We start from the raw sequence: 23,941 nt of genomic DNA, 5'->3' as shown, positions 1-23,941 counted from the left end.
GGATTATGTGGTTTATGCAGCGGTTCTTCGAGGCTTTTTCAAACTGTAGTTTCCTTGTATTACAGATTCGTCGCGACCATTTCGCCGCAAAAGAAAGCCGGTTTTTGAGGTCGCTGAAAGAAGAAGAGAAGAGCTGATTCTTGGAGATTTCTTTCAGCGATGGCGCGACTGAAGCAGACCAAGGGTCAAATGACGTGTCGGTCGTTAAATTACCTCTAGACAGGAAACTTCAACAGTGCTGAAAGACTCTCAAAGAAAATTATAAACAAGCTGCTCAGAACTAAAAGAACTAAAAGTTGATAATAAATCTTAAAACAAAATGAATAACCTGACTTAAGTTTTAATTTACTAAAACTGACAGTAAAAGAAATTGCCGTTAACTAGAAAACGACCACTTCATGACATCACAAGGTGGAACAGTGTATTTTAAGATTTGGAAATGTAAACAGAGTAATAATAAAAAGTTACTCAAACGTGAATGAAAAAAAACAAAACACATCTCCAGGTGACAGATGAAGAAAAGAGGTTGAGCGCTTCACTGGGTCATAAAAAAGTTTAAAAAAGCAGTACAGGTCTGCGAGGATTAAACAGAAAATGACCCTTATACTGAAAAATGTAAAAGTGGGCGAGGTACAAGCCCGAGGCACTTCAACTGAATATATTAAACGTCCTTTATTCCATGAAGGGACGTCAAAATAACTCCAGGTGTGTTTTTGATGTAGGGTGACCAGATTTTCAAAATGAAAAACTGGGACACGGCCGATTTGTGATGGTTGGTAATAAAAAAATTGTGAAGCGAATGCATAATTGAAGAAAACTGTTCTACGCTTGGCCTATTCATGATTAACACGTGAGTCAGTATCGTCAGGTTTTCTTTGTGTTTTGGTCATTTTTAAGTATCCATTTCTGTATTTTACTTAAATAAATGACAATTTATGCCTCTTTTTACTGCTACCATTAGGCAACTGTGGGGAAACTGGCCAAAGTGGTCAAAGCAGGAGGCAGATGCAGCAAAAAAAAAAGTGTCTTTGCACAGACAAAATTTATTTTAAAACAGACTTCCGGTGTAGGCTCAAATAAAGTACAAAAAACAGAAAATAAATGATTCAAATCAGCAAACACCAAACAACCTGCACAGAAGTCTCTCCCTAATCGGTTTCCTGGTAACTCCCAAAGCAAAGCAAGTCTCCTTTCAAAATAAAATGTTTAACATAAACTAACATGAATTTAAAATGAGACAAAGGCCCACTTTGTCACAGCAACAGTAGGCGGCTGCTTAGGGCCCACAAACCTGGAGGGGCCCCCAAACAACTGCCCTCAGTGCCACTAATGGCCGAGGCCTCAGAGCAATTTGATTTTCTCTCAATATAACATTAAAAGAATGTAGTTTACTTTTAAACAATAATTATAAAAAATAAATAATACAAATCATATGTAAGGAATGTAAACAAAAACATAATTGTACTAGCAAAAAAATAAAACTACTTTCAGCTCTGGTTTTCTAGTAGGCGACTGAACTAATAAAACAAGCTTCCAATCCTCCATAATTCACATAAATAGAGATGTGCATGTCTCAGGAACAATGGGGAAAAACAGACAATAAATAAAAAAAAAAAAAAAAGTGCATTATAGTGAGGGCCCCAAACTCAAGTTCGCCCAGGGCCCCCAAATTGCTCACTCCACCACTGCCTGGCAGGTATCAAATTGGTCAAAAATAGGGACACTTGGGACATTTCTTGTATAAAACTGGGACACATCAGTGGTTTTGGATAAATTTGCTGGACAGGGGACACAGGACGAAAAACTGGGATCATGTGGTCACTTTATTTTGATGAGGCAACAACATTTTAACCAGTGTTGGAAGTAACAGATTACATGTACTGGAGTTACGTAATCAGAGTACAAATGATGAGTAACTGTATTCAGTTACAGTTACTGTTTCAGTGAGTGGTAATTGGATTACAGTTATTTGTTGAAATAAATGGATTACACAGAGGTATTTTCACATTTTGGGGTACACCCCCCCTTTTTTTTTCAGTAATTCCACTCATTGCTGGAAACTAAACTAGATCTAAACTAAATAGGCCTAAACCAGGACTAAATCAGGACTAAAACCAAGTCTAAAACCAGGTCTAAAACCAGATCTAAACCAGGACTAAATCAGGACTAAACCAGGACTAAATCAGGACTAAACCAGGACTAAAACAGGACTAAAACAGGATTTAAAAGGACTAAATCATGCTGCGTGGATGTGTTTCCTCCTCTTCTATCAATAATGTTTTTTAATTTGGTTAAGTAAAGTCTGGGCTTTTATTTTCTTTTATCAGACAAACCATCTTATGTTGCGATATCTTAGTCTTTGCTTCTCTGCAGCAAATCAAGTAATCCAAAGTATTCAGATTACATTACTCACTTTAGGTAACTTAATGAATTACGTTACAAACTACATTTTGGGGATATGTAATCTGTAATCTGTAGGGGAATACATTTTAAAAGTCACCTTCCCAACACTGATTATAACACGACTTAAAGTTCACTTCAAGTCAGTTTTGTGTAATATAGGACCTTTAAATTATCGTCATGGTATCGAAATCGGTATCGTTGCCTTTGAATCTATCCCATATCGATATCGAGTTTGGATTTTTAGTAGTTACATGACAAAAAAACAAAGCCATAGGAACAAAGAACCACCATCACCCCCCCCCCGCGCTCAGAGCCCGCCTCCAGCCGCACACAGCGCTCGCTTTTCGGCACACAAGCCCCGCCCCCAGCCGCTCTCCTTCCGCCGGAGCCTCGGTTCAAACTTGTCAAACAAACCCGGACTCAGACACTCACGCTCCGGGGACAGCAGCACCGAGGACCCCCCCCTCTCTAAAACCTCCACCTCCGGACCGACACCCTCAGAACTTCCCCCCGGAACCCGCTCAGGACCGGCCCAAATCCCGCGGACATGGGCTGCAGCCACAGTAAAGTAAGTCCCTCCAGAACCTCCGTAGAGTCCGGCGGGGCGTCGTCCGAGCCGCAGCCGCGTTTGGTGCTACTCCGCCCGGCGACGTGATTTGAATTTGACCGGTGGGGGAAAACGTGCTCCTTACGACTGCTTTTAACGAAACATTTAAGCAAAATATTATACTTTTCTTTCGATTTAAGCGGAAATGCACGCTCCTGATCGCGTTTTTGTCACGTTTTGGCGTAGTTTGGGGTCGGTTTTTTGGAGACTTTTTGTGCAGCGCATCTGTTTTTCATTTGCGTTCAGAGTTTTGGGCTCGTTTCCCACGGCTCACACCTCTCCGGCTCCTCCGTGCGTAATTTTGGTGGCTCCTTTTATCGCTTTTTAAACACGTCGGTGAGTTTTATTGCGCCGAAATGTGCCAAAAATTGCACGAGGAGTCTTTTTTTTGTGATGGTTGGAATTGTTTTGGTTTTTGGAGATCGGAGGGAAAACGTAAAATTAAAATTACGGTGATGATTTGGGACTAAAATAACCTAAAAATGTCTGTGCCAAAGGACGAGTATTGGGCTAAACATAGACTTGAAAGTTGACTAACTAAATTCGGGACTAAGTGGATGAAAATGGTGCCAATTAGTGGACTAGTTGAGGAAAGATAAACAAGAAAACTGGACCAGGACTGTAGGGACTAGACTAAACAAGGACTAAACCAGGACTAGACTGAACCGGGACTGAACCAAGACTGAACCGAACCGGGACTATGTGGACTAGACTGAACCAGGACTGAACTGAACTGAACCAGGACTGAACCAGGACTGAACTGAACCAGGACTGAACTGAACCAGGACTGGACTGAACCAGGACTGAACCAGGACTGGACTGAACTAAACCAGGACTGGACTGAACCAGGACTGGGCTGAACCAGGACTGGACTGAACTAAACCAGGACTGGACTGAACCAGGACTGGACTGAACCAGGACTGGACTGAACCAGGACTGAACTGAACTGAACCAGGACTGAACTGAACCAGGACTGAACTGAACCAGGACTGAACTGAACCAGGACTGAACTGAACTGAACCAGGACTGAACTGAACCAGGACTGGACTGAACCAGGACTGGACTGAAACCAGGACTGGACTGAAACCAGGACTGGACTAAACCAGGACTGGACTAAACCAGGACTGGACTGGACTGGACTAAACCAGGACTGAACGAGAAATAGAAGGAATAAGGGCTGAACCGGGAAGCGACTGAACCAGGACTGAACCAAGACTGACTAAACCAGACTGACTAAACAAGGACTGACTGACTGAACTGGGACTGAACCAGAAAGAGACTGAAATGGGACTGAAATGGGACTGAAATGGGACTGAACCGGGACTAAACTGGGACTGAACCAGGAAGGGACTGAAATGGGACTGAACCGGGACTAAACTGGGACTGAACCAGGAAGGGACTGAAATGGGACTGAACCGGGACTAAACTGGGACTGAACCAGGAAGGGACTCAACCGGGACCGAACCAGGGACAGACTGAACTAGGGGTGTGTGCAAAAATATCGGAATATCGATATATTGTATCGTTTAATGTGATGATACAGTATCGATATCGTGAAATACTGTATCGATATTTCACCAAGAGTATTTTTAGGTGTGTTTTACTAAATTATTTTGTTACAGCTACAGTTTTGTTGCTTGTGGAGTGAAAGGAAACTCAATTTATGCGACACATTTGACATTTTTACTGTTTTGATGATTAAAATGTTTGTGTTTCATATGAACTTTGCACAAGACGTGGTTTAAGAAAGACTTTTAGTATCACAGCCATGATTTAGCCTTTATTTTTTATTGAACTGTATCGAATCAATTTGAAATATATATCGAATCGAAAGCTCACTGTATCGAGATATGTATCGTATCGTGGCCTGTGTATCGAGGTATGTATCATCACGGCAACTTCTTAATGATACCCAGACCTAGACTGAACCGGGACTGAACCGGACTGAACGGACTGAACCGGGACTGAACCGGGACTGAACCGGGACTGAACTGAGACCTAAACCGGGCCTGAATGGGGATTGTACAGACAAGACTGGACCGGGAAGAGACTGAACTGGGACTGAACCGGGACTGAACTGGGACTGAACCGAGACTGAACCGAGACTGAACCAGGCAGAGACTGAACCAGGACTGAACTGGAATTGAACCAAGGAGAGACTGAACTGGGACTGAACCGGGGCCGAACCAGGGAGAGACTGAACCTGAACCGGGACTGAACCGGGACTGAACTGGGACCGAACCAAGGAAAGACTGAACCGGGACCGAACCAAGGAGAGACTGAACCGGGACTGAACTGGGACCGAACTGGGACCGAACTGGGACCGAACTGGGACCGAACCGGGACCGAACCGGGACCGAACCGGGACCGAACCAAGGAGAGACTGAACCTGAACCGGGACTGAACCGGGACCGAACCAAGGAGAGACTGAACCGGGACTGAACCGGGACTGAACCGGGACTGAACCGGGACTGAACCGGGACCGAACCGGGACCGAACCGGGACCGAACCAAGGAGAGACTGAACCGGGACCGAACCAAGGAGAGACTGAACCGGGACCGAACCAAGGAGAGACTGAACCGGGATCGAACCAAGGAGAGACTGAACCTGAACCGGGATCGAACCAGGGAGAGACTGAACCTGAACCGGGACCGAACCGGACCAGGGAGAGACTGAACCTGGACTAAACCAGGAGGGGACTGAACAGGGAAGAGACTAAACCTGGACTGAACCGAGACTGAACTGGGACTGAACTGGGAAGAGACTGAACTGAGACCTAAACCGGGCCTGAACGGGGATTGTACAGACAAGACTGGACCGGGAAGAGACTGAACCGAGACTGAACCAGGTCTATAAATCTCCTTACACCAAACCCAGTCTCTTCATAAAGACTCTGTGACCTCTGTCTGCGTTTCTATAAAATAATCTCCCTGAGTGCGTCTCCTGTAAACACTCTGTTGCCTGGGTTCTGTTTTCCAGCTCAGTATTTCTCCACAGTTTTAAAGTTGAGGTTTTGAAACATGTTGAAATCCTCCTCCTCAAGAGATACGATTGTAAAATAACAGCAAACACGCCTCCACCCACTCTTTGTTTTGTGAGTTTCATCATTAGTTACTTTTAACTTACTGATTTTGGTCTTTAAATCTTTTATTTATTTATTTTTTGCAAGTTTTTTAATTGCAGTTAATTGTGATAAAAGTAGGATTCTGTTCAGGGTGCACGTTGTTGGAGCGTTCGCTTTTGAAATATGAACAACTAAACTATAGACTGTTTATACAAATTTTGGAACAGAGCAATTTGAGTTTTCCGCACTATAGGGTAGGTCTTTAATTTGATCAAAAAACGACTGCGTGCCTTTTAATCCAGAGCGCCTTCATATATGAATTTATTTGAGTGTCAAGACTGAACCGGGACTGAACCAGGACTATATGGACTAGAGTCTAGACTAAACCAGGACTATATGGACTAGAGTCTAGACTAAACCAGGACTATATGGACTAGAGTCTAGACTAAACCAGGACTATATGGACTAGAGTCTAGACTAAACCAGGACTATATGGACTAGAGTCTAGACTAAACCAGGACTATATGGACTAGAGTCTAGACTAAACCAGGACTATATGGACTAGAGTCTAGACTAAACCAGGACTGAACAAGGATTATACAAATGAGACTGAACCAAACCAGAACCAAACCAGAACTATATGGACTAGAGTCTAGACTAAACCGGGACTGAACCAGGACTGAACTGGGAAGAAACTGAAACAGAACGAGACTGAACTAGAAAGAGAATGAATCAGGACTGAACTAAGACTGAACCAGGAAGAGACTGAACCAGGACTTAACCAGAACTGAACCAGGGAGAGACTGAACTGAGACTGAACCGAGACTGAACCGGGACTGAACCAAAACAGGACTATATGAACTAGACTGAACCAAGACTGAACCAAGACTGGGATTATATATGAATTTATTGGCGTGTCTTAGTACGACTTTAGTAAACTACAAAGCCGCTCCACTTGCAGCATTACGGCTCCTGCAGTCAGGAGCATCGCGGAGTAACACATACTGTGATTCCTTTTAATATCAAAATGCACCTGTCAAGAGACACGCTCACAACGCCGACTTGAAACTCCAGACTATTATAAAGTGAAAGTGTGAGCGAGAGAAGGAGAACACACATTCACCAAGACACAGAGACAGCGGTGATAAAAAAAAAGAGTTATTTAAACATGTGAATGAAACTAAACACAACTCCAGGTTTGTTTTTGAGGAGGAAACAACATAACTTTGACTAAAAGTTCACATGAGTCAATCTTGCGTAATAAAGGACCTATGATGTTTTTCATGAGTCTTTATCAGTTGATCTCTGGTCTCTAATTTTCAACATGAGACTTTTGACAACAGCTCGGCGTCATTCAGAAGTTGGCGATGTGATACATATCTCGATACAATTGGACAATTTTCTGTCGTTTGCAAAAAAATACAGAAAATAGTGCAGAGGGTTAAAAAAAATCAAAAATGAAACAGAAAATCTTAAAACTTAATTTTTAAGCAAAATCACCCAGCTCTACACTGGTTTGGGCCTGGTTTGGACCTGGTTTGGACCTAATTTGGACCTGGTTTGGGACCTAATTTGGACCTGGTTTGGACCTAATTTGGACCTGGTTTGGACCTAATTTGGACCTAATTTGGACCTGGTTTGGACCTTTTGGACCTGGTTTAGGCCTGGTTTGGACCTAACGCCTGGGCTAAGGATCAGTATCTCCTATAGTGCGGAAAATACGGTGATAAAAAAAGAGTTACTTAAACATGTTGTAAGGTCCAAACATTTGTGAAGCCATAGTTGACGCTTTGCACACCTTGTTCTACCTTTTAAAATGCCTCAAAAATGAAAGAATCCACGAACAGCGATCCAAGTGCAATTTAAAAACTCTTTACTGCGGATTCACATTATAGGAAATACAGATACAAACAAAAAGAGGAACTTTAACGTGTAGGTGACAGGAGGTCAAAAAACTGTTTGGCTCCACTCCACGCTCTCCTGGTGCACCTGCACACATCTTAAATAGGGAGCCGTAGACCACAAACTAATACAAAAAATTAAACATTACTTAAGTAAACTTATGATTAACATTAGCAATAATTAATTAAAGAAAAAATATAAATAGATCAAATTACTTTGTAACAAATAATCAACAAATAATCATGTTAACCATAAAGAACCACCAAAATACCAAAAATCATGCATTTTAAGTAAACATTAAATCAAACAAAATAAGAATAATTATCTCAATAATGAAAATACTCCAAACTGGGTTTAGGCTCCTACACATGTGAATGAAACAAAACACAACTCCAGGTTTGTTTTTGAGGAGGAAACAACATTCATTATAACTATGACTAAAAGTTCACATGAGTCAATCTTGCGTAATAATGGTGTTTTTTATGTCTCTTTATCAGTTGATCTCTGGTCTCTAATTTTCAACATGAGACTTTTGACAACAGCTCGGCGTCATTCAGAAGTTGCCGATACGATACATACCTCGATACGTAGACCACGATACGATGCATATCTCGATACAGTGAGCTTACTATTCAGTTCGATATATTTCAAATCAATCCGATGACATTCAATAAAAAAATAAAAGCTAAATAATGGTCGTAAGGCTTTGAAAATAATTGAATTTTGATCGTGATTTCGATTTGTGTGTCAAACAACGATCTCCAAGATCATATAATCGAGTTGAAACGATTTAAAGCTTAACAAAGTTTATTTTGGGATATTTTTTATATAAGTAAGCATATTTATTTTATTTTTTAAACATAGAGATTGTAGAACAGCTGGATATATAGTTTATTTTGGAAACATTTATGTTTTTCTATGTTTTATTTCATGTTCAAAGTGTGTTTTATTCATTTTATGTTTTATACGTCGCAAAACTGCTCTAAGGTACATAGTTGTAGCTGATATTTATTTTCAATTTGAAAGTTTTGAAAATATTTTTGAGAAAGAAATGCTGAATAAGTGCATGATGCAACTAAAAAATAATCATTGGAATAATCGCGATTTCAGTATTGACTAAAATAATCGAACAGCTCTGAATGGTTGTGATACTAAAAGTCTTAAACGTTAAACCTAGAGGTGTAACGATATCCAAGTCTCACGATACGATATCATCACGGTATGAACCTCACGATACGATATTTATTGCGATATCGTAGGAAAGCTCACGATTATGGATGTAACAAAACTGTCAGTACGATATTTTCACGATACACATGTCACGGTACGATATTTATTGCGTGTCAAACTGTCAATATGCTACTTTTCCTCTTAAAATGCCTTGACAAGACTTAAAAGTGTTAGAACTGTTATTTCCTCTTGTCGTCTGCACAGAAATGGAGCAAAGGATCATGGTCTATGTAGTTCCCTCTGTTTTTTTAGCTTCTGCTGCACCGTAACTCTTAATTTAAGCAAAGAGACTTGTAATTCGATATATTGTGATGGTCCATGATATTGTGAGAGCTTTGACGATACGATATCACGATATTTTGGTTATTGTTACATCCCTAGTTAAAGTTCACATGAAGCACAAACATTTTAATCGGAAAAACAGCGAAAATGTCAAATGTGTTGCACGAACACGTTTCTTTTCATTAAACAACCAACAAAACTGTAGCTCTGTAACAAAATAATTTAGTAAAATATACCAAAAAATACTCTTGGCGATATATTGATACAGCAGCATGATATCGATACTGTATCATCACATTAAACGAGACGATATATCGATATTTTCTTATTTTTACACTTCTACTTTCGACATTTCACTCTCAGGATTAAGGATCTGATGGTTGTTTCATGTCTGCCAACAGTTGCACCAACCGAGATTAGACCAAGATTAGACCGGGATTAGTCCTGGTTTAGACCTGGTTTGGTTCTCACCGCCGGTCTCAGTGCGTCTTCCAGGTATTAATCCGTTACGCAACCCCATAAGCCCTCTCCATTTAACTGCAGGAACAGCGGGCGCAGACTAACTCCTGGACTCGCTCGTATCACTTTGGTTCAGTTCGTTGGTTTTGGCGTCTCTTTTTTTGACAGTGGTTCTTTGTTCGTCTTTTGTTTGTGGTTTTCTTTGTATTTCTCTCTTTATATAAACAGATTTCCAGGACTGCAGACTCGATGTGCTTATTGTGTGTTTTGTTTTGCGGTTGCCTCAGCGTCAAATATAAAAATACAGCTCAGGTCACATGACCAAACAGCTGACTCAGGTCTGGACACTTCTGCAGACTCCAGAGGACCAGGCCTGGTTTAGACCTGGCCTAGACCCTGGTTCAGATCTGGCCCAAGTCCTGGCCCAAGTCCTGGCCCAAGTCCTGGCCCAAGTCCTGGCCCAAGTCCTGGCCCAAGTCCTGGCCCAAGTCCTGGCCCAAGTCCTGGCCCAAGTCCTGGCCCAAGTCCTGGTTTGGACCTGGCCTAAATCCTGATTTGGACCTGGCCTAAATCCTGATTTGGGCCTGGCCTAAATCCTGGTCTGGGCCTGGTCCAAATCCTGGTCTGGGCCTGGTCCAAATCCTGGTCTGGGCCTGGTTTGAACCTGTCCTAAATTCTGGTATAGACTTGGTTTGGACCTGGTCCAAATCCTGGTTATATACCTGGTTAGGACCTGGCCTAGACCCTGGTTTGGGCCTGGTCTAAATCCTGGTTTGGACCTGGCCTAAATCCTGATTTGGACCTGGCCTAAATCCTGGTTTGAACCTGGTCCAAATCCTGGTTATAGACCTGGTTTGGACCTGGCCTAGACCCTTGTTTGGACCTGGCCTAGACCCTGGTTTAGACCTGGCCTAAATCCTGGTTTGGACCTGGCCTAAATCCTGGTTTGGACCTGGCCTAAATCCTGGCTTGGACCTGGCCTAAATCCTGGTCTGGGCCTGGTCCAAATCCTGGTCTGGGCCTGGTCCAAATCCTGGTCTGGGCCTGGTCCAAATCCTGGTCTGGGCCTGGTCCAAATCCTGGTCTGGGCCTGGTTTGAACCTGTCCTAAATTCTGGTATAGACTTGGTTTGGACCTGGCCTAGACCCTGGTTTGGACCTGGCCTAGACCCTGGTTTGGACCTGGCCTAGACCCTGGTTTGGGCCTGGTCTAAATCCTGGTTTGGGCCTGGTCTAAATCCTGGTTTGGACCTGGCCTAAATCCTGGTTTAGTCCCTTGTTAAGTCTTTGTTTTAGTCTTGGTTTAGTTCTGGTTCTGGACTGTTCAGACCTGGTTTGGACCTGACCTTAGTCTGGTTTAGCCTTGTAACTCGTCTTGTTAACTGGTTTAGTTTGGACCTGGCCTAGATCCAGGTTTAGACCTTGTTTGGACCCGGTCTTGGACCTTTTTTTGGATCTGGCATCGACGAGGGCTGCACACGGTATCTCAATCAAACCCACGCTGCACTTTGAGACTTTGAGACTTTGAGACTTCGAGTTGACATGAGTTTTTAGACGACAGAAAATCCTCTCGCTGCAAAGAACTAAATTTAAATTCTTTAGTTTAATCCAAAAATCTCGTGCATTTCAGAACGTGTTTGGAGAAGTCGAGTTTATCAGTTCAGATTTTCTCTTCTCAAATATTGATTCTGTTGGAGTTTTGGAGCTGGTTTAGACTCTGATTTAGACCCAACTGGGACCTGGTTTACCCTTGTTGAACCTGGTCTAGATCCTGGTTTAGGACCTTGCAAAAAATGTAATTAATTTGATATTCACATTTTTAATTGGACAATAGACAAAATATTTTATAGTTTAAGCCTTTAATTTTTACAGACCAAAAGGAGCTCAGCGTTTACTGCACTACGACTTTAACTGATTAAAACATCTTTTGGACAGTTTTCTGTAGTTTGAAATAAAATGCAGAAAAAAAGTGCAGAGGTTTAAAAAAATCAAAAATTTAACTGAAAACCTACAACTTTATTTTTATGCTAAATCGCCCAGCCCTACTCTGGTTTGGACCTGGTTTGGACCTGGTTTGGACCCGGTTTGGACCCGGTTTAGACTTAATTTAGACTTAATTTAGACTTGGTTTGGACTTGGTTTGGACTTGGTTTGGACTTGGTTTGGACTTGGTTTGGACTTGGTTTGGACCTGGTTTAGACCTGGTTTGGGCCTGGTTTGGGCCTGGTTTGGACCCGGTTTGGACCTGGTTTGGCCCTGGTTTGGACCTAATTTAGACCTAATTTGGATCTAATTTGGACCTGGTTTGGACTTGGTTTAGACTTGGTTTGGACTTGGTTTGGACCTGGTTTGGACCTTGTTTGGTCCTAATTTGGACCTGGTTTGGACCTGGTTTGGACCTGGTTTGGACCTGGTTTGGACCTGGTTTGGACCTGGTTTGGACCTGGTTTGGACCTGGTTTGGACTTAATTTGGACCTGGTTTGGACTTAATTTGGACCTGGTTTAGGCCTGGTTTAGACCTAATTTGGACCTTGTTTGGACTTAATTTGGACCTGGTTTAGACCTGGTTTGGACCTTGTTTGGACTTAATTTGGACCTGGTTTAGACCTGGTTTGGACATAATTTGGACTTGGTTTGGACTTGGTTTGGACTTGGTTTGGACTTGGTTTGGACTTGGTTTGGACTTGATTTGGACATGGTTTAGACCTGATTTGGACCCGGTTTGGACCTAATTTAGACCTGGTTTGGACCTGGTTTTGATCTTTATTCATGGAGTAGTCCCAGATTTTTTTAAAAAACACATTTTATTCCAGAAAACGTAACATATATCATATCATTTTCACCAAGAACATCCAAGTGAATATTCCTGTCAAAAAGCAGAATTCCTTTGTAGTTCAGTAACATTTTTCCGGCACAAAAAGCACACAGTGTTTTCTCTTCCCTCTGCGCTCCACCTGGACCCTGTGAGTCTGGGAGTGTCCACATGACGGAGTGGAGACGGCCCAACTATTCCAGGCATTCAACCCCCAACCTCCGTGTGAAACCTGCACATCTGCCTCTGCGCCACGTGGAGAAAACTCTTATTAAAATCATTTGGAAATATTCTCCAAAACCAAAGCAAATGTTGGTTTAAAGTTTGATTCCTGGAGCTCATTTAGACGTTAGTTTAAATAGTTTCCTCATCACAAACAGACCTGGACTTTTGTTTTGTTTCATTCACATGTTTAACTCACAAACGCTGAATATTTAGTAATACAAATGCTCCACTGTGTTTTTAAACTCCACACAACTTCACTAGAATCATTTGGAAACTTTCACAGGATTCCCATGGTTATTAAAATTATGGGATTTTAGTATCTCTTTCTCGCAACTACGGTGTTTTGTTAAGTTCTCATTAGAACTATTATAATCCGTGTATCATTCGTTCATTTGTTTTTCAGTATAAATCCAAAAATAAGAAAATGAAAAAACAGTTTTCTTCATTATTTGTCTCCAAAACCAAAATGAAAAAACAGATAATGATTCAATTTTTCAGTTTTTGATTTTGTGTTTAAAGGAAGAATGGCAAAAACAGATCATGACCATTTCCGCTTTACGTGACTTAAATGGCGATGCCGGATTTTTGCACCGCATACCGACTGAACCAGGACTGATCCAGGTCCGGGATCAGACCAGGACCAGACCGGAGGCTCACAGCCCACGGCAGGGCTGAAGCTCGAAGCTGAGGCTCAGACCACGCGGAGGCTCGGAGTCAAAACTCGGGTCCCGCTCTGGTCCCGCTCTGGTCCCGGTCTCAGTCCGGCTCTGGTCTGGTCCCGGTCTGGTCCTGGTCTCAGTCCGGCTCTGGTTCCGCTCTGGTCCCGTCTCAGTCCGGCTCTGGTCCCAGTCTGGTCCCAGTCTGGTCCCGGTCTCAGTCCCGGTCTGGTCCCGTCTGGTCCCGGTCTGGTCCTGGTCTCAGTCCGGCTCTGGTCCCGGTCTGGTCCTGGTCCTCAGTCCGGCTCTGGTCCCGCTCTGGTCCCGGTCTCAGTCTGGCTCTGGTCCCGGTCTCAGTCCCGCTCTGGTTCTGGTCCCGGTCTCAGTCCCGCTCTGGTTCTGGTCTGATCTCCGTTCTCAGTCCCGCTCTGGTCCCGCTCTGGTCCCGGTCTGGTCCCGGACCTGGATCAGTCCTGGTTCAGTTCATATGCGGTGCAAAATTTCGGCCTCGCAGTCACAGACGTCACGTAAACGGGAAATGTCCGTTATCTGTTTTTGCCATTATTTATTTAAACACAAAATTGAAAACTGAAAAAACGAATCATTATCTGTTTTTTCATTTTGGTTTTGGAGACAAATAATGAAGGAAACAGTTTTTTCGTTTTCTTATTTTTGGTTTTATATTGAAAAACAAATGAACGAATGATACACGGATTGATATGATATATCGATATTTCAGTATTTTTGCACACCTCTACTTTATCACGTAAATAAATCGTGAGCCAATTTGATTGTTTTAACAAGAAAATAAAGGGCAATGACAACCGTAACATCCAAAACCGTAACAAAAAAACAAAACAAAACAAACTTTGAAGTCATTTTTCTCAGTTTCACACTCTGGCGATTTAAGGTCTTTTATTATTTGTAGCGCAGCCCTAAAATTTCCAAACTCCACTGAACTAAAGATAGAAGATAGATGTTCACTTGAAGACCACCACTTGATGACATCACAAGGTGGAGCAGAGCATTTCGAGCTTTGGAGACGCAGACACACTAAAAATAAAGAGTTACTCAAACATGTAAATGAAACGAAACACAACTCCAGGTCTGTTTTTGACGAGTTAACAGCATTAAAACAGGAGTCATTTGTGTGCAACGTAGGATCTTTTAATAAATCTCTCAGCGGGGGGGTGTTGTTGTGACCCCCCCCTTCCCCTCTGACCTTTGACCTCTGACCCCCGATGTAGGCGCTCGCTCTTGTCCATTTGGTCAGGAGTCGGCAACTGGGACACGACCGGGACTAAAACCAGGTCTGGGTCTGAAGAGGGCTTCTGGGAGACTAAAGACATTCCCGGTTCACGACGTTCTCTGCGCGTAACGATTAGTCCACGTAAAGGAGGTGAAAAAGCCGCATTGTGTAACTTTTCGGTTGACGGACGCAGCTTTTAAAATGGTTGGAACTCGCTCAAAAACCACCGCAGAAGTGCTAGTAAACATCGGGTCGTAAGTGAGAAGGCAGAAGTCAGATTAAAATGTCCAGTCACTCCCCAAAACTCCGGTTTACTCACTTCCTCTTTCTTCTGTTGTGCTTTTAAATCCTTTTGATCCAGTTTTGTTTTGATCTACGAAAAGACTTGAGGACCACACCCGTATCTTAAAGAGGTACTATTGTGCTTTTGTTTGCTCTGTAGTTATAATCTGTGACATCTGTGGGTCATTCTGTTATGATTTGGACGTTTTAACCACAATATTCATCTGAAATTACTTGATAAAAGAAGTGTGTGAAGTCCCTCAGTCGTCCAGGTAGAATCCGTGGTAAAAAGAGAAATTCAATTTGTCAACTGGACAAAAGTTTATTTGGATGAACTACGAAACATTTAACCAATCTGCTTCTTCAGTTCTTGGTCAGACGCTGGTGGACACTTCCTTATATCTGCCTGAAGGGAGGAGCTAACTACACTGAAACTACTCTGAAACTAACAAACAGAAACTGTCCTTGGAACAAAAAGTGTTAAAAAATCTGGGACTCCTCCATGAATAAAGATCAAAACCAGGTCCAAACCAGGTCCAAATTAGGTCCAAATTAGGTCTAAATTTGGTCCAAACCAGGTCTAAATTAGGTCTAGACCAGGTCCAAGCCAGGTCCAAGCCAGGTCCAAGCCAGGTCCAAGCCAGGTCCAAGCCAGGGTAGGGCTGGGCGATTTCACATAAAAATAAAGTAGTAGATTTTCAGTTTCATTTTTGATTTTTTTTTAACCCTCTGCACAGGGAGGAGCTAACTACACTGATACTACTCTGAAACTAACAAATAGAAACTGTGCCTGCGTTCGAATTCCCACTTGGACCTTGGATTTGACGTCATGTCCGAGCTTGAAGCGTATTATGATGTTTCACGTGTTGGACTCAGTGTTGTGGTGAGGCTACACGCTGCTCTCCAACTACCAAACCCACAGGCAGTGATACGAGTGACTGAAATTGTCATTTAAACCTCCAAAGTGTCCAAACACAATGAAAACGGTTCATGTTTACACGTCACAGTGGTCCTCTAGGATTCTGACACGGACTCCTTGCTCGGTTGACTTTTTCCACCACCGAGTTCTGAGTCGAACTGTCCCAGGAAAAGCGGTGTGTCACATGTGTCGCTTGGCAACTTCCTCGGAAAACCGACACTGAAGGATAATCGAATGCAGCGTGTAATCAAAGTAACTGTGTTAGTTTCAGAGTAGTTTCAGTGTAGTTAGCTCCTCCCTTCAGGCAGATATAAGGAAATGTCCACCAGTGGATTGAATTTAATTTCTCCTTTTGCCATTTATAAAAGAAACAAGTCAGTTGATTTCCACGTTAGAAAACGGAGGTGTCTAATGCGACCTGATGTTGTTGTAAATGTCATAGCAACAAAACGCTGCATACTATAGGCCCCTCCTCTGAATAGTTGCACATCACACTAGAGCAGAGGATTATTATGTGTTTTAAACATCATTTGTACTTGTTTTTATGTCGACTCTGCACACTTGACTGAGCAACAGGTGATTGCAGGTGTGTTAGTCACTTGACTGTTTTCAAGAAAACTCCCACACGCGGTTTCACTCCTGTTTTCTTTTACTGATTCAACGTTTCAGTCCCACAGACCTTGCTCAAGTCCGAGGACAGCTCCTTCCACTCCCTTTGCCACATTTTTCTGACTATAAGTTGCTCTGGATTATAAGTTACATCAGCCAAAAAATGTGTAATGAAATGTATTTTTTTAAAATCAGAGACCAGGAACAAACAGTTCATGTTGAAAGTCAAGTTGTAGTAAAAACAATAGAAGAGAGAACAACAGACTGTTAACGTCACATATGAACAGTTCTTCAGATAAACTATAGCAGGGGTGTCAAACTCATTTTGGTCCCGGGGCTGTATCCAGTTTACTTTGATCCCAAAGGGGCCGGATCAGAAAACTCATGTCATATAAACCTCAAAAATAACAATAAGTTCAGATATTTGTGCAGAGAAACACAAATCTATTACAGAAATCTTTTTTAATTGATGAACTCTTTCTTTTACAAAATATTATAATATTATGAACAACCTGAAACTTTAAGAAAATGCTATTTCAACACAACATTTTAAAAATAACTTGTATGAAAATAGGAATAAGTCCATTTTTCTTGTAAAATCCTGCACTCGGCTCCACTTTTCTCATGTTGGACATTTTGTTGATGAGGGTGTCACGGTCAACAGTCAAAACGATCGTCCTTTAAGAGCGTTTGGAAAGAGACAAGTCTTCATTTGTGCTGCTCTGGTGGGAGGGGCCACGTACAGACGCTGGAGACACTGCTGTACTAAGCACCGCAGAAAATTATAAATTAAACCAATACATTTAATAGAAAACATAAATAAAATATTTTAGTAGAAAATTCGCCGAGGGCCAGATTAAAGGTCTTGGAGGGCCGGTTCTGGCCCCCGGGCCTTATGTTTGACACCTGTGCACTATAACATAAACAACAGAACAGAACAAGTTTAACAAACTCTCCATCTCACTCCAAATCACTAAATCCATTCAATTCTTCATCCTTGGTGTCACTTCTGAGCAACTCCACGACCTCCGGAGGTAAACAGAGCGTCGCTTCCTCTTCTGTGTCGCTGTCGTCAGACTCAGCATCAGTTCCAGTTAGAATTATTCTGGTCTTTCTGAATCCCGACAGGATGGTTTCAGTGTCACTGAAGTCCAGACTTTGTCCATCCATCCAGTGACTTCAGGAAAGTTTCATGGTGCATCCTCCCGGTGTCACAAGTTTCTCTTTCACTCCAAACTTTCTTTCTGCTGCTTGATTATCGTTTTCAGCTGCAGATTTCACGACTTGCAGCAGGACAGAGGCTCTTTCTGCAGGAGACATGTGCAGTAGAGCCAAGTGACATTGGTACAGGAGGAACAGGAGCAGCAGATACTGACACACAAGACTAGAACCTCTCTCCCGCTTCAGTGTGAAAACTTTTATCTATAAGTCGCAGGAAACACCCAAACCATGAAAAAAAATGTTGACGAGTCTGAAAAATACAGTACATAAGTTAAGGCACTGCCCCCTAAAGAGTAATGATCCAATCACAGCAGTGAAAAATAATACATTTACATTTAGACCCCAATATTAATAATTGAAAACACATGAATAATAATTAGAAAAATATAAAGATAATTATCAGCATTAAAAGGTTAACAATTGCGTTTCAGAGTGGAAGTGGCTGTCTTGTTCCTGAGGAAAGTCTGAGGGACCGAAATGTCATATCAATTAAAGAAAACCAGAAGTGAGACAGTGTGCAGGAGTTTTCTTGAAATCAGCCTTTTCATTTGTACCAAAATGACTACGCGGCTCTGCTGAATCATATCACAGACTAAGAAAATAAAATTAGAGAAGGAAGTACAGAAGAGAACTGGGGTTGATGCAATATGTCGTCTTGAAAATAAACGGTTTTAAAGATTATTCAAACATGCACGAATCTCTAAATACAACTTCAGATGGTAAATGAGAAAGAAACTATGACATGGATTAACCGTCTTCTCTTTTCTCTCTGTCTTTTCTGTTTATCAAGGAGGAAGTGATGATATAAATGATCAATAACAAATGTGTAGTAGTTGTCAGTTTGAATGATTTTTGGCAAATTTAGAAACTCATCTAAATGACAAGCCGGCTCTTGTTTGTTTTTCAGTTTGAATATTTCATTCCAGGGCTGGGCGATTATGACAAAAAATCATCACCTTTTTTTTTTTTTTCCGCTTACGGATCAATGCACAATTTTGATTTGATTGACTTTTTAAAAACAAGTAAAGCAGGTTTCAGTGTTCAGTAGCTCTATTACAAACCAGTTTATCATTTGTTTTTCAAAATAAAATCAAAAAATAACAAAATGAAAAGTATTTTCTTCATTATTTGTCTCCAAAACCAAAATGAAAAAATAGATCATGATTTGGTTTTTCATTTTTCGATTTTGTTTTTTAAATGAAATGAAAAATGGATAACGACATGGACGAGGAGGACTGGAGGACTGGACCAGGACTAGACGAGGACTGGACCAGGACTAGACGAGGACTGGACCAGGACTGGACCAGGACTGGACCAGGACTGGACCAGGACTGGACCAGGACTGGACCAGGACTAGACGAGGACTGGACCAGGACTAGACGAGGACTGGACCAGGACTGAGACCAGGACTAGACGAGGACTGAACCAGGACTAGACGAGGACTGGACCAGGACTAGACGAGGACTGGACCAGGACTGACGAGACTGAACAGGACTAGACGAGGACTGGACCAGGACTAGACGAGGACTGGACCAGGACTAGACGAGGACTGGACCAGGACTGGACTGGACAGGACTGGACCAGGACTGGACTGGACGGACTGGACTGGAGGACTGGACCAGGGACTAGACTGGACTGGACTGGACGAGGACTGGACCAGGACTAGACGAGGACTGGACCAGGACTGAACGTGGACTAGGACCAGGACTGAACCAGGACTGGACGAGGACTGGACGAGGACTGGACGAGGACTGGACCAGGACTGGACCAGGACTGGACCAGGACTGGACCAGGACTGGACCAGGACTGGACCAGGACTGGACCAGGACTAGACGAGGACTGGACCAGGACTAGACAGGACTAGACTGAGGACTGGACCAGGACTGGACCAGGACTGGACCAGGACTTGTCCCAGAATCATTATACATTATCAGTTTTTTCATTTTGGTGTTTGGAGACAAATAATGAAGAAAATTTTTATTTTTTTCGTTTTATTTTGAAAAATGAATGAATGACACACGGATTATTACACTATTTCCTGATCTGTAATGTTGTTTCCTCATCACAAACAAACCTGGAGTTTTGTTTTGTTTCATTCACACATGTTTAACTCACAAACCCTTTTTTTCCTCAAGACTCTGTTCCACCTTGTGATGTCATGTGGTGATACAGGAAGTGCTCCAGTGTGTTTTTAAACTCCACACACCTTCACTAGAATCATTTGGAGGATTTCAGCTTCGGAATTGCCAATATCTACTAAACTAAAGGTAAAAACGGAGCTGTTAACTTGAAAACTACCACTTCATGACGTCACACGGTGGAACAGAGCATTTTGAGGTTTGGAGATGTAGACAGATGAATAATAAAGAGTTACTCAAACATGTGAATGAAACAAAACACAACTCCAGGTTTGTTTTTGAGGAGGTAACAACATTATGACATGGCTTAAATGTGCATTGTGTAAATTTTCTGATTGAGGATCCATCAAACTCTTTTCTCCATGGACATCTTATTGTTTTGTCTGGAATGTTCCACAGTATGGCATTAAACCAGGCATGTCCAAACTATGGCCCGTGGGCTAAATGCGGCCCTCAGACAAATTTTTCTTGGCCCTCAGGCTTCCAGGTTGAATTGGCCCAAATGACCTTGCATCAATTAAATATTAACTTTTTACTTAAAGTTTTTTGAAAATCTACCTTTTTATAGAGCTAATATTTAATATATCGTGTGTGGTTTTAAGGATTTTAGCATGAATAAAGGACTGATGGCTCCTTCTAACGTGTGAAACATGTAAATATTTCAATTATTCACTGTACTGAGCACCAGTTTACGGCCCTCGATTGGTCCTCTGCTTCGTCTGTGTTTAGATATGTGGCCCTTGATGAAAAAAGTTTGGACCCCCCTGCATTAAACTTTTCTATCTTCATGGAGACCAAACCAGACCACGTTACAGGTCAGATCTGTAGAGAGGCGACCCCGCTCACAGTCAGAATGTTGTTTTTCTAGGTATTTTTGAGCTATAAAACCACCTGTAACTGAATAAATAGGTCCGGTCAACCGGTTTTCAGGGAAACGGGCAGATTTTTGACATTCAAATGTCTCTTATTCAGAAACTAGAGGGACTATTGAAATAAGTAAAGTATCAGAATGTAGGAAAGAGTTACACTCCAACAGGGTCAAGTTAAACCTGTGATATTCTTTCAAGTTGTTGACAAAAAATTTAAAAACTCATGTCGGTAACGGAGGGAATGAAATATGCAGCACTTTTTGGGCAATAAATCCAAACAGTGATAACTCTTGGTTCTCACTTACATATCCTTAACAAACTGGTTTGAATATTTGCTTCATATAGTTTTCTACCATATGGTACAAGATTAGGTTGAAAAACCTCTTACTTTTTGAATAATAAGATTTTTTATTAAGAAAGGTCATGGTAACGGAGGGAAAAGTAACGGAGGGAAGGTGCATGATTTTACGTGATTTGTCGCTTTTTTCTTCCCAATACTTTAATATTACTTCAAAATGAAAGGAAACTATTTCTATAAAATATGTCAGTCCTTCCAAGCAAATTTTTATCATTTTAAATACATTTTTTTTTTTTTTTTAAATCATGTACCTTCATCAACAGTTCAAAGATGGAATAACACAAGATATGATGAAATACATCCATTTATTTACATGATTTTCAGGTCTTTGAAATTTGGGAAATAATTTTTGTTCCATGTTTCATACATGGTCTGTTTAAAACGTATGTAACTTTAGAACCAAAAATGGTACAGAAAAAAGGTCAACAGTTTCATAAACTAGAGTACATATGTATCTGTTCAATACATTTTTATATCAGATGCATTAACTTGAATTTTTGGCCTTGTTGTTTACTTCTGCTTGACCGGACCCAAATGTAAAGTAGAGCTGTTTAATGTCACACTGTGGGACACCCTCCACCAGAAAAGTTACACAGTGCACCTTTAAACTACAGCTTCATGACATCACAAGGTGGAACTGAGCGTTTTGAGCTTTGGAGACGTAGACAGACTAATAATAAAGTTACTCAAAACACAACTCCAGCTCTGTTTGTGACGAGTTTACAGATTTATAACTTGGCTTAAACCTCACAAGAGTCAGTTTTGCGTAACAGAGGAGCTTTTAAATTTTGAATCCGTCTCGTCACTCGCTCATATTTGTGATTTACGCGTTTGGATGTGGAGTGCTGTTTTTCGCCCTGAGCGCTGAAGGCAGACAGGCTCCAGACGGTTCTTACCCCGCTCCTCTGACTTCAGGAAACTTTTAATGAACAGCTCTTCATGTGGCCTTCGCCGTTTATGTGGAAAATGGGATAAAGGGATTTTGCTTTGTTGTCATTAAAAATCTTATTGGAAAGTCAGTGGAAATTGTTTACTTCCTTCGCACAGACCAGGCTGACGAACAGGGAATATACTCGCAAAAGCTCTCAAACACATGTCGATCTAACTGTATCGTTGTCGTAAAATGCCGTTTCAACAATAAAGGGTCCAGGGCCTCAAAGTGTTCATTTAGGCTGCGTTCAGACTGCAGCCTGAAGTGACCCAAATCCGATTTTTTGGCTTCTATGTGACCTGTATCTGATCTTTTAATGACAGTCTGAATGACACAGATCAGATTTTTTTTCAAATGTGACCCAGGACACTTGGATATGTGCTCCTGAAACCGATACATATCTGATCTTTTGACATGTGAACGGTCAAAGTGCATTCATCCTCCTACACGTTATCAACAAGCCACAAACGTCATTATTCTGCGCTGAAGTAGGCGAAAATTGTTAATAAACTCCGTGTCACTGAAGTGAAGCACATCACCACTCACCACTCTTGGCTCCGTCTCCACATCCACACGTTCCTTTCAACGGACGTCGCTGCCGCTGCCCCACAAAACACCACGACCAAAAACCTCGTCCTTCTCCTTCTCAATCTCCTCCTTAAAACAAGTAAGTTGTTCATGTTCTGGCTCCGGTACGAGAGGAACTTTAAAATCTCCAGGTGCTCGATGCTGCGTCCAGGTTTAAGCGACTTCGGTAAACACAGAGACGCTCGCTGCGGTTGACGTCGTCGTGTCTCCAGTGTCACATGTGGGACACTTTTGGGCCGTTTTAATGTTCACACTGGAGACACATACAAGTCACATTTAATTGGAAATGTGAACGACCTCGCAAAAACATCGGATTTAAAAAAAAAATCCGAAATGAGCGTTAAGTCCTGCAGTCTGAACGTGGACAAAGTCTTGGGTTCTTTTTAAAGATAAAACAGTAGGAGCTGCATTTACCTTGTTGGTCATGATGTACCGTGGGCGTGGTCATGGACTAATCAGGTCGCTCAGACTGACCACACCTCCTGTCGCTCGGTGCTCACTGGAGGATTGTCTCAGGTGTGTGAAAGGAGGAATGTTCCGTCATCACGGTTGATGTTGTCTGTGCTTTGTTTCCTGAGTTCATTGTCCTCCCTGATCCAGCATTTGATCTTGTTATGCTCCAATCCAATGACCCGAGCCCCGTCCCAATCCATAATGTGGTTATTACCTCCGCCAAGGAGGTTATGTTTTTGCCGGCGTTTGTCTGTTTGTTTGTTTGTCTTTTAGCAACATAACTCAAAAAGTTATGGACCGATTTTGATGAAATTTTCAGGATTTGTTGGAAATGTGAAAAGGAAGAACTGATTTCATTTTGGGGGTGATCCGGAAGAAATCCTGGATTCTGGATCACTTTGAAATTTTAGTTAACATTGTGGTAAATGGGGCCAAAAATTTAGTTTCTCAATATCTCGGTTAATTATTGACCAAACCCCATGAAATTTTACTCAGGGATGGACAATGTGATCCTCTTTCATATTCCAAAGGCTGATCCGGATCTGATCCAGAAGACTGATTTTATCGCAATTTATATAAAAAATGGGGGTAGTCCTTGGCGGAGGTCTGCGCTCTCTGACTGCTTTTCTAGTTTCTTTTATAATGACCTAGTTTGGCAGATTTTAGGTTTTCCTGCGCTGCTTT

The 23,941-nt window shown here is 41.9% G+C and overlaps 1 protein-coding gene across 1 annotated transcript in view; it reads left to right on the top strand.

The window, feature by feature from the left end:
* Nucleotides 1-2,825: 2,825 nt before the first annotated feature.
* Nucleotides 2,826-23,941, top strand: part of ccdc69 (coiled-coil domain containing 69) — a 59,020-nt gene continuing 37,904 nt past the window's right edge. The window contains exon 1 of the mRNA XM_055160522.1: nt 2,826-2,971. Within this exon, the coding sequence (XP_055016497.1) occupies nt 2,951-2,971 (21 nt within the window). The 5' untranslated portion in view covers nt 2,826-2,950. The remainder of the gene's footprint in view (nt 2,972-23,941) is intronic.

This window comes from Boleophthalmus pectinirostris, unplaced genomic scaffold (assembly GCF_026225935.1).
Source record: "Boleophthalmus pectinirostris isolate CB_2022bp ecotype Guang Dong unplaced genomic scaffold, ASM2622593v1 HiC_scaffold_3, whole genome shotgun sequence".
In the NCBI taxonomy this organism is placed as follows: Eukaryota; Metazoa; Chordata; class Actinopteri; order Gobiiformes; family Gobiidae; genus Boleophthalmus; species Boleophthalmus pectinirostris.
The sequence above is the reverse complement of the archived record's forward strand: the minus strand, read 5'-3'. Positions and strand labels throughout refer to the sequence as shown.